Source organism: Grammomys surdaster, unplaced genomic scaffold, assembly GCF_004785775.1.
Source record: "Grammomys surdaster isolate TR1022 unplaced genomic scaffold, NIH_TR_1.0 126035, whole genome shotgun sequence".
In the NCBI taxonomy this organism is placed as follows: domain Eukaryota; kingdom Metazoa; phylum Chordata; class Mammalia; order Rodentia; family Muridae; genus Grammomys; species Grammomys surdaster.
Window position 1 is genome coordinate 5,655,741 of NW_021620848.1, and position 12,332 is coordinate 5,668,072.

General features: G+C 44.3%; 1 protein-coding gene across 3 annotated transcripts in view; it reads right to left on the reverse strand.

The window, feature by feature from the left end:
• Nucleotides 1–12,332, reverse strand: part of Mrrf (mitochondrial ribosome recycling factor) — a 54,501-nt gene that overhangs the window by 8,715 nt on the left and 33,454 nt on the right. For all 3 annotated transcript variants that reach the window (XM_028754659.1, XM_028754662.1, XM_028754660.1), the window contains exon 6: nucleotides 3,657–3,816. In XM_028754659.1, coding sequence (XP_028610492.1) covers nucleotides 3,657–3,816 — 160 coding nt within the window. The remainder of the gene's footprint in view (nucleotides 1–3,656; nucleotides 3,817–12,332) is intronic.

Here is a 12,332-nt window from a genome sequence, read left to right on the forward strand (position 1 = left end):
ATTGTTTAAACTGTGTACTGCGGAAAAGAAAAGGACTGTTTCAAAACGCCGAGTGACGCCTCCACACTGTGCATTTATGGGGTGAGTCTCCTCCAAACTGTTAAGCAGTCTTTACATTTTACATTCTTATGATGAGCAGATATTACTTTGATAGCTAATAACAAAAGTAACAAATACAAAATGTAAACTGTTGAAGGAACAATCAGCTAGCAACATTAATTATATGAAGCAAAACAAACAAACAAACAAACAAAAACCAAAAAAGCTGGCAAAAACCCCCTTGGTGCTGTCCAAAAGGAGAAAGGAACATGGTGTGGAGTACACAGGGCTGCCTCCAACTGTTTTCCTACCCAAACTTCAAACACAGGACTGTAAGCGAGGTTGTTAACAAGGTTAAGAATTAACATGGAAATGGCATATGCTCACCACAAGCCTTTACACTGAGAGACCACAACACAGTGTGGAGGTGAGATTTCACAGCCTGCAGGAGCCCCCTGAGATGTTGACAATAGTCACCTCTGCTCAACTGAGACATCAGTGACTTCATTCTGTCTTACAGTAACCAGGTATCAGCTAAGCATCAGAAGAACAGCGGATTTTCACTTTGAAAAAATAACAAACAGTAGGAAACACTGGAAAGAAGTCTGAAAAGGATGGGCAGCCAGTGGCATCGAGAAGGCTTCTGGCGAGGTCTCTGTCAAGCATGTTTTAACAAGAATGCTGATTATCTGATCATTCTTCCTTCTTCAAGGAGCATGGACTCTGTACTCTAAGGCAGACTCCAACTTGCTGAATGAGGAGAGGAGTCTGGCAGCTTGGGAGGTCCACACAGCCTACTACCAGGAAATACACAAAGGCCCTGTGTTCACTGCAGAGATGGAATCCCCTAGGATGTAAAGGAAGAGCTGGCTCTCCTTGGGGAGATAGCCTAACCTATGAATGTCCCTTTGACCAAACACAGGAGGGTAGAAAGCAAGAGAGGATTTAAATGCTAGGCATCCTAACAGCACCTTCTAACATCCCATGAGCCTTTTCAGGGCAGAAATTACCAAAGCAAGCCTTTTATAGGAAAAGCAGATCCAAGGGTCAAATAACCTTTCTAAGGTCATAGGACAGCAGGTGCAGAATGGCTTTTCCTTTTGCACACAAGCTTCTGGTCCTTCTTTCACAGTACGCGTTTGCAGAATTATCAGGGAAACATTTAAACCACATGCTTCAAAGCTCTAGAAGTAAGTGGATTAGCAGTTCAGAGTACTCACTGCTCTTGCAAAGGATCCAAGTTCAGTTCCCAACACCTTCATCAGGTGCTTTTGTAACTCCAACCCCAACCCCAGGGGATCCGATACCCTCTTCTGGACTTGCAGGCACTTGCACTCACCTGTATATCCCTCACCTAAACACATATGTTTACATAGTGTTAAAAATCTTAAAAAAAAAAATTCTAGGCAATATACTGAATCAGAAAATGCAGGAGCAATACTCAGGAATCAAATTCCCCAGAGGATTGCTGGCTGACCCTATAACCAGAACACGAACTACTGATTCAAAATGAGGGTAGTGATTCATTCCATGCCTCCTCCAGCCCCAACCCCTCTTGCTCTACCTGCTTCTTCTTTCATACCCCATCCTACCCCATCTCTTTTTCAACTCCTAACATGATGCTTCCATTGTGCACACAGCAGCTTTAGGGCCTATGAAACACTTCATTGACACTGAACTCAGTCCACCTTCTAAATCCTAATAAAGTCCCCTTCCTGTCTCCAATCTTGCCCCCTACAGTGTCTATCTGGTCACCAGCCACTTTTCATAAGCACACATGTGATCTCTTTGTCTGAAATACGAGATCTTTCAAGACAATTACTGCATGAGAACTGCCTGGGAAGCAGCTAAAAATTCCCAGGTACCACTGCAGATTCACTGACCTGGAATCTGGACCAGGCCTCAGATACAGGGGATCGGTACAATTGTACATTTGTGTACATGTGCACATACATGTGAAGACCATGTCTTGTTTATCAGTCACCTTCCACCTTGAGTTTTGGGTCAGGGTCTCTCACTGAACCGGAGCTCATCTTCAGCTGGAATGTCTGGCCAGTGAGGCCCAGGGTTCCTATCTCCACACCCCTCCAAACCCTCTGCTGGGATTACAGGCAAGCCCTCCATGATCAGCTTTTCATGTGGGTTCTGAGGGATCTAACTCAAATCTTTATTCCTGTACAGCAAATATGTTCCTGACTGAATCATCTCCCTAAGTCCCAGACACCTTCATTTTTCCTAAGGGTAAAGTATTATTCATCAACTATTCACACACACCCTTCAGCCTCTATGAACTAAGTATATGCTTCTTGGCAACAATGTTATTCAGCTTGGGCTGACTAACAAGCTTAGCCAACGGGAAGGGGCAAGAATGGGTCCTTAAAATGAGCTTAGGTGGTTGGACTTACAGGCCTGGGACCTGCTGTTGCCAAGAAAGGATGTTCTGGACACTTGTAGACTCTGGAAGATTGTGAGATACATAAAGCACTCTTGAGCCCAACCTGTGATGTGAAGCTGAGCTCACAGCCCAACCCAGAGCAGCTACACCCAGCTGCCCCACATAAAGGAGAATACGAAATGATGTGGATTTTCTAAATCATCCCATTTTGGGTAGCTAGTTATGCACTATTATTGTAGCTACTGCTAAATGACATGGATGCATAGCCCGATGTGAGATGCTCTGGACATGTTCACATCCAAACTCCTCCTCACTCTGGTATATAAAACCTGTTATGCTGCGGCCACTCTGTTCTCTTACTCATTGCCTAGACTCATCCTAGGATTAAGACCTGCAGGACCAAAGCTGGTATATACCTTTAATCCAATCACTTGGGAGGCAGAGGCAGGTGGATCTCTGTGAGTTCAAGGCCAGCCTGGTATACAGAGTGAGTTCTAAAACAGCCAGGACTACACAGAGAAACCATATTTCAAAAAATAAACAAAAAACAAAACAAAAAAGAAAGAAAAAAGAAAAGAAAGAAAGAAAGAAAGAAAGAAAGAAAGAAAGAAAGAAAGAAAGACAGAGACCTGCATGTCCAAATGGAAACTGTAAACACCACTCCTCTGCACATGCTGAGCTACCTGGCCCCTGGTTTCTCACCTCTTCCCTCCAAGAGTACCAGCACTCAGCACACAGAGAACGCAGCTGCCCACTCCTTGTCAGTCAGAAAGCAAAGTAGCTCTAGGGTCAGTTTGCATAGGTTTGGATTCCATTTCTACTACTGTGAGCAAGAGAGCTTGCAGAGGTCCAAACTTCCCTGGACTGTCCTCCTCACTGACCCTTACAGCTCTGCTGTGCTGCTGTTTAAGCAATGGGGACTGGACCCAGGGCCTTGGGAGCAAAGGCACTGAGCTATGCCTGCAGCCTCTAACTTGTTCTTGTAGTAATAAGGGTACATGAAATAAAGTGTCCAGCACAGAGCCTAGCAACAGTCAAGGATCAACAGCATGTTATCTGCTCCTGTGGATCCTTCCAGGGTCTAACACTGGGCTAGTCTCAGAATAGAGACGTGCTGCTGACTGTGTGAGTTAAATGACCAGAGCATTCTGAGTGCTTCAGGCATGAACACACAGGTTCCGGGGCTCAGGTACACAGATGCTCCATCTGTGGGCAACAGTACCTGCTTCTCGATGAGTCTAATGGTGTCCTCTGAGACTTTGTCCTTTGACTTCTTCAGTTTATTCATTGCATTAGTGCGAACCTTCCGTAAATTTTCTTTGGCCTTGTTGGTGTTCTGTTTGGCCAGTTTTACCAGCATTTCTCTGTGTTCCCTGGTTACTCTGAAAAAGACACACACACAAGTTCAACAAAACTATTCTTTCATTGAATAAGACACTGACCTCCCAGCCAAGAACTCTATACTATTCTGTTCACTAGCCAATAGTCTATAACTCTGACCCGTCAGCTCGTGACCTTCACACTGCTGACAGATGTCAATGGACATGTTTAGTCCTGGTGAGTTATCCGGTAAAAGCAAGTAAGAGACACTAAGGAACTAGAGAGGCTAGGCAGACCCAAGTCAAAATTCAACCAAGCTACTTACAAGATGCAGACATGCCTTCTCCTCAAAATTCCCATCTGTCTATGGGACAGTTGTCTAATGGCTACCGGGTAGGAGGAAACTAAGTAAGATGAGCATAGGACTCATTTAGCATTGATCCTGACGCATTTGATTTAATTCATTTATTTTGTCTTTTTCCAGATAGGATTTCTCTGTATATCTCAGGCCATCCTAAAACTCACTCTATAGACCAGGCTAGCCTTAAACTGAGATCTGACTGCCTCTGCTTCCTTAAGGCTGGGATTAAAAGCATGCCATACTCAGATAACTGACGGTTTACATTATCAGTACCCTCATCATAAGAACAAGTGTAAACCACAAAGAAAGGCATCTGACTAGACATGGCAGTTCCTATTTCCCACTGAATTGCCATGACAACCTACAACACAGCCCAGCATCTTTCTCCATCTTGTAAATACCAAGGGCTAGGAACTGAGGTAATGGATTGGGATGAGGACAGTAGAACTTCATCCTGCTCCTGAGGAAATCAGACACTTATTGTTGTGGTGACAACTGTGGAGAAAGAAGGGGCCACAGAGGAGCAGCAGCTCGACAAAAGAATGTCTAAACGTGGCAGGTCACTAGGTCCACTTACCACTGCTCTATCTCTTGCTCATAGGCACAAGCAGGAACACATGTTCCTCGACCTGAGGTTAGACTACACAAATTAAATGGTACAAGGAAATGTGTATAAAAACATTGAACTAACTCAGCTGGCTGCTTTGTCTTCAGAGGCTGTCTTTACTTTCATATCACTGTTCATCATTGAAGGAAATCAGGGTAAGAACTCAAACAGGGCAGGAACCTGCAGTCAGGAGATGATGCAGACGCCATGAAGGGGTTCTGTTTATGGCTTGTTCAGCCCCTTTCTTATAGAACTCAGGACCACCAGCCCGGCTGCAGTCTCCGTCAATCACTAAATAAGATAATGCCCTATAGGCTAGCCTGCAACCCAGGTGATTGTATAGAGGCATGTTCTCTCTCTCTCTCTCTCTCTCTCTCTCTCTCTCTCTCTCTCTCTCTCTCTCTCTCTCTCTCTCTCGTTTTTTCAAGACAGAGTTTCTCTGTGTAGCCCTGGCTGTCCTGGAACTCTGTAGACCAGGTTGGCCTCGAACTCAGAAATCCACCTGCCTCTGCCTCCCAAGTGCTAGGATTAAAGGCGTGCGCCACCACTGCCTGGCGAGGCATTTTCTCAATTGAGGCTCCCTTCTCTCCAGTAACTCTAGCTTGTGTCAAGTCAACATAGTACTGGCCAGCACAAACCCCATTTTTGTATGTGAAGAAAACAAGGTCCAACGGAGTGCAGAATCTTTGTTGCTGTTTGGGGGTTTTTGAGACAGTCTCATTTGTCACCCATTCTCACTTTGAAATTATGATCTTCCTGCTTCAATCTCCTGAGTGCTATGATTATTGGGCATGCACTGCCAGACCCAACCATAGTTTGGTATATTATATGACATCAAACCTGGAGTGGCCTGTCTCAAAAGCCACTGGTTGGTTTATTATAACAAAATGCTCTGCTCTGAAGTGACATCATTGGCAATGTTTCTCTGCCTCAGATCAACAATCCTGAAGAAGCTGAGGAAGTACAGTCCCAAGATCTGGGAACATGCTCAGTGTATACCATCGAGAGTATATGCTAAATACATCAAGGCATCTACATACTACTTTCTCCCACGACAAAGAATTTTAAGTAAAGACAACCTCTGAAGACAAAGCAGCCAGCTGAGTTAGTGACCTCACTAACTCCCTGCAAACTTCTCCTCAAATTAAGAGTCCCATTCTTCCCAAAGAAGAAACTGAGTCTCAGAGATGGTAAGTGACTGGCTATGAGCTTCAGTGACAGGGCTGGGATTCAAACCTAGTTCTTTCTGGCCTGTATCCTTGTAATCTATTTCAAATAAATCATGAACTTTTGCTTCCAGGCAGAAAAGCTTTCAAAGTTGTAATATGAAGCTTGGGGCTGAAAAGGACAAAACCACCATGTCAGGAGTTTAGGGATTTGGATATGATCTTGTTACTTTTATGGTTTTTAATTCACTGAACAAAAATCATGCTGACATGTTTAGGTCTCTTTTTTGTTTTGCCAAAGCATATGTCAGTGTAAGAAAGGAACAGGAAAATTAAAACTTGATCCACTGATTCAAAAAACCTAATCCTGATGAAATACTAGGAGGGGCAGAAAAGAAAACGAGCAAAGGCTGGAAGAAACGTCTTAAACCTCTCCAAAAAGATCTTCCTGAAGGACTTCAATCTTGTGTTTCATTCATAATTTGCAATAGGTAGCCCACTGCTGAGAAACCTTTAATAAAGAATGCTAACTAACTTTTCACAGCTTTGTTTATATTTCAAATGGAAGGAAAAAAGCCACACATTTAAAAAAAAAACATGAGTTGGGACTTAAAAAAATGCTCATGAATAAAAGGATATATATCCATATATATCTATATAATGATACACATATCACTATATGTAGCATTGCCTTAATACATTATACTTTACACAAATGTTATGTTATCACCATTAATATCAGTTTCTAAGGGTAGCAATGTATAACTATTCCTAACATTGTCAACATTGATGTTAGGACTCATACGCACAGCCAATTGTCATAAAATGTATAAGGGAAGGAGTAAGAATGAGGAAGGAGGTGAGAGGAGCTTCGGACACTGTGCAGAGGAAGTGCCAACAGAAGAAGGGCAGATGCGCTGCTGGATACTGAGCTTGTACTCTGAGTAAATACAGAGCACACAGCCCCATTTTATTGCCATCTCTGTCACCCAGAAGACAGTCATCCATGAGAAAGTGACTTCACCCTTGAGTCTCAGTTTTCTTATATCAAAGATGAAAAAAGATATCTCAGAGAGCAACTCAGAGAAGCAGATATAGCAAACACAGAGCACCAAGAGACAGCAGCACACAGTAGCCTCAGATACATCAGAATGCTATGGATGTCTTAATCAAACACATTTAATTATTTCCTCATGAAGCAACAAGGGCACATCTGTTTTAGAAAAAGAAACATACCATATTATATTACGGAAATATCCTAATCCTTTTCCAGCCAATGATTAATATACATCTGATCATCTGTGGCTCACATTCATGGGACTCTGGGAGTGTACTCGCGTTTGTATTCCAGGTGCCTGAGTAGCCACTCTAAACTGGTGCACATTTGTTTCTCAAGCAATGGCTGAGCCCCTTATACCCCATTCTCCATCCTGTGCTGACTGATACACACTGCAGAAGAGGCACGCCTGGTCCATTCCCAGAGTCTGAAGAAAGACAATGTGACCAGAATGGAGAAAACGGGAGGCAAAGACTATCCAAAGAGAGGAGGCTGGAAGGGCTGAGAGGTGAGAGACCACACAAGCCCTATAATGTCATACTGGGCCAGATGCTATTTAGCCTTCAAGACAATTGTCTTTTTGACACATATACACACGGACAAATCCAAGAGAAACAAGCCAACGCAAATGGACACACATTGTATGACTCCATCTATGTAAGGTTTCTAAAGCAGCCAGAGGCAGAGACAGGAAGCAGAATTGTTCCCAGGGACTATGTGTATATATATAATTCTCTGACACACGCATGACCACAGCCCGGCTCACCTTTTTTTTTTTTTTTTTTGGAGAGGAGCCCCAGCAACTGTTTCTACAAACAACATGAAACACCATAGAAGAGGCTCAGGAGGCAAAGGAAACCCAACTAGACCTGTATTTTATATAGACAACAATGTGCATGCCATATCTAAGGAGGGGAAGCTGGGGACCCACCCTGCAGTGCAGCAGCCTCTTGGCTGGGTGACGGAGACAGCAGCCTTTTCCGTTAGAGTCACAGAGACTCCCAGCACGGAGGCAGGGGTTTTGGCTGAGCTGGCAGGGTCATACTTTGTTTGTACAAACTTCGCCAAGCAGGTCTTACAGTAACATCCTGGATGGGGGCCTTCCTGCAAAATTCCTTGAGCATGTTCCCATGAACAATAAGCAGAGGGCATGCCCCACTGGTAACCAACACAGAGAAACCCACTGGCTGAAATGATACTTCCCATTGTTTCTACCAAATGGGACACATGTACCAAGTTATTCAGGGAAATCCCTGTTGAGTTGGGTCATTACGGCAAAACCCACTTAGGATGTTTTTGGTCACTTAAAAGGTGGCATTAAACACAGAAAGATGTGCTTTTAAGCCTAGAAGTGGAATCTATACAATACTCAACTTCTCCAAACTCAGTTTCTTCATGCTTAGAAGGAGTATGGCTGTTACTGAGAGAAGGATGCACGGATTAATGAAATGACGGGTGGCAAGGGCTTGGCACACTGCCAGCACATATGCACTGCAGGAGTGCTACACAGGGTGGCTGCACTAATTATTCTAACCACAGAGTCTCTAAGGCTCAGGGACAATAGGATATGAGTGCTGAGGGAGAAAACACTTGGAAAGGGTTTGATTCCTTAAAGCTTTGGCCACGGAGTGGATGGAGAGCAGCAAAGGGTAAGAAGAACAGAGGGCCAAGCCAGTGGCACAACCTGGAATCTCCATTACCTGGGAGGCTAAGGCAAGAGGGCTGCCAAGTTCAAGGCCTTCCTGGACTACAGAGTGACTTCAAGGCCTGTCTGGGCAACTTTATGAGACCATGTCTCAAAACAAAAAGTAGAAAGAGGGCTGGGACATAGCTCAATGGTGGAGCACTGGCTTTAGCATGTGGGAAGTCTTGGGTTCAATACTCAGTACTACCAAGAAAGGAAAAAAACAGGAGGAGAGGGCAGCAGCAGGCGATGGGGCTACAGAGACCATGACTTCTGCTCCAACAGCAGAGGTAGCACACTAAGAAGGGAACTGCAGTTCTAGGGAACAGCATATCAAAACACATCTCTGATAATTCCAGAGAGCATGTCACCCTCTCTCTGGGCAGCTGGGAGACTTCCCTCTAGCAGGAGCACGGACCTGCAGTCAGTAGCAGACACATGCACCGCTTCATTGTTTGCTGGTACAAACTACTCAATGCTTTGGGGCTTCAAGCCCTGAAGGAAATGTTTTTGTTTGTGTAGCCCGGCCAGATTTCCTATGCTTCTAAGTACCCTACCCCACCCCTCCCATTAACCCATCTTACATGCAATAATGTCTCATAAAGACATCAGACCAAAGAGACTCATACACTTGGGAAGGATTCCTTCCACCTGTGCTAACAGAAAGAAAAAGGAGAGAGGTCAGGAGTCCCAACTCCAACTCCCAGCTGAATGGCCTTCTGTAAGTCATTTATCTTCTCCTCAGTCAGCCAGGAAGGACTGGAACCCAAGCCCTGCACTAAGTGGACCAAACACTTGCTGAAGCTCATGCATGTACACACACACACACACACACACACACACAAATAAGCACAGGTATGGTAGACAAGAGAGATCAGATCTCTCTAACCTCTGCTCTGTCACAGTCTGGTTACCATGACACTGGCTTTTCCTCTGCAGCTGTCATCTGGCAGAGCACTTGAGGCAGGTCTCTGAGGATACTAGTGGGGTTCGAGGCCCAGATTTTTCATGTCTAAGCCTGTCTCAGTTTCTCTGCCTGTCAAACAAACTATACTTATTAACTGGATTATTTGGAGAAATATGATGGTACAAAGGATGTACTCATAAACATTATCCACTATGACTTTCTCATTTATTAAAAATAAGACTGGGGATGACGAGGATAAAACCATTGCCTTCTGGACAGTAAGATAGCTCAGCCAGTAAGTGCACTTACTGCCAAGTCTGAATGTGATTCCTGGGATCACACAATGAAGGCGAGAACCAACGCCTGACATTCCCTGTGACCTCCACACATGTGCTGTGACATACAGGCCATATGCAATGTAGGGAATGTTTTTAAAACACTGTCTTCCACAAAGACCAAATGGTAGATGCTGGTTAAGGAAAAGCACATGCGGGCACTAACTACAAATTCTTTAAGTTGTCAATAACATAAAGAATAAATGATTGAGGGCCAGGGTATAAATTACTGTAGAGCATTTGCCAAGCATGGGTAAAGCCCTAGTCTCCACACCTAGCACCACAAAGGGAAAGAACCCAAAAGGTGCTGTCTTTTACTGAAGAACAGCAGCTCAGTGGCTACAAGTTTAGAAAGGTGGAGAAAGGTGACCCAGCCCTACACCTACTCACAGTGTGACACTAGTCACAGAGAGCCAAAAAACTTCCTTGCTCTGTGACTGACTGGGGTTTTCTCATCTATAAAACAGGGATGGTAACATACGGGCACCAAGGACTGTAATGAACGTATTATATAATACACAACAGTACTGGGGAGAAGCAGGGTACACACAGTGGGTGCTCACACTCATTTATACCACAAACACTGGTCCTATTATTACACACTTACTACATGCTAAACCCTGTCCCCGGGCTAGGGACACATAGATGAATATAATAAACAGCTCTTCCTCTCCTCAAAGCACTCACATTCTAGCAAAGGAGAGGCAGTCAGTAAATAAGGAAATGTACAAAATGGCATGAGTGTAGGAAAACACTAGAGCAAGACAAAGAGACCCGGAGAACCGCTCAACTGTATCTGCCTCACCACCTTACTCGAACGTCCTTTCTGCTTCAGTAATGCTAACACCTACAGAGGTCTTTCCAAGTGCCAAGCTCTAAGCTGATGCCTATTGTATTAACTCAGTGAATGTCACAACACTTCAGATAAAGCAGACTCAGATGAAGCAATAGGCCTATGTCTCTGCTAGACCTAGAATCTGAGTTCACTATGGCCTGAGTCCTGAACTTCAGGTGTTCTACTACACTCCTCACCATTGGTCAGTCAAATCCAGCAGCTATGCTGAAGAGTGCACTGTACATTAAGATCTGCTTAGATATGTAACATCAAGAGGTAGTTTGCTGAACTGGCCTGAATAATGGCAGACAGAGGACGGTGGCACAGAAGCACAGAGAGAGACCCAGCAGTTGCTAAGGTACAGTTCAAAGTCACTAAGCCCAAGTCAGACCATCGGGCTTTCTTCTTCTGACTTGCTTTTTCTTTCAGAACTACCAATGTCTATATATGTGTAGGCTGTATAATGAAATGGCTTTACTAATGTTTCCTGGAATGTGCCAATCATGCACACTCCCTGTAACAAGAGGTAGAAAGCCGGGGCAAAACTAAATGGAACAATAGATAGCACAGTTAGAGCACGAACTCCGGAAGCAGATGGGTTCGAGCCTGAAAACTGGCTCTTCCACTTACTAATCTGTGACCTTGGGCAAGGTTTAAACTTTCCTGCAAGGTTTAAACTTTCCAGCCCCAGCTTCCTCAGTCTGTAGCCTGTACTACAGGCACTTCAAAAGGATACGTCTACAGCTGGAACAAAATGAGACAACTACAAAAGGATACGTGCAAAATAATAAAACAAAGCAACCTGTGGTAACACAACAGTTAATCCCATTTACATATTGGCTTATGATGGGGAGACTTCTAATGAACTCGTTATAAGACAATGTTGCTAATGTTGGCAAATACCCAATGAAGACGCCTGACTTGAAGATGTACTACTTCACACACCTAGCCTTTCAGGCCACGCAGCTTGGCAATACAGCACTCTTTCCTGGTGATCACACAGCTAGCTGGGAGCCATGACTCACTATCCCTACCAGGATCACTATAAAGCTACTATACAGTGCATTACTAGTCCAGGAAGAAAAAATATTCAAAATTTTAAGTATCACTTCTACTAAACATACACACACACACACACACACACACACGTCACAAGAGTAAATGCTGTGATTATTCTGTTTTATACACAGAGTATGTGAGGCTCAGAGAGCTGGATTATCCTGCCCAAGAACACAGCACTTTTGATACTGGTTTTCTTAGGGCTGTCCTCTAGCTCGGCCATGGCTCTCCCTGGCTGTATAGCAATTCTCCTCTTCATCTAACTAAACTGGGGACCATCCTACCCACCTCATCTAGCCTGTTGTCACGGGTAAACTTCCTGGAGAAATCATGTGTGTTTGTGTATGGGGGAAAGGCAGCCTAAGGAAAAAGCAGCCGAGACTTCTTGTTACCTTGGAAACTCTCTGGTCTAATTCTAGGAGGAATTCTCCGTCGCTTGCCTCAGAACTTTGGAGTGGAGGAGGAAGCCAGCAAGGCATCAGATCTCCCATCCAATGTCCAGAGGAACAGAGGGAGCTAATGTTGGCAAATACCCAATGAGAAGCATTGGGAGGGAATGGGTCACTG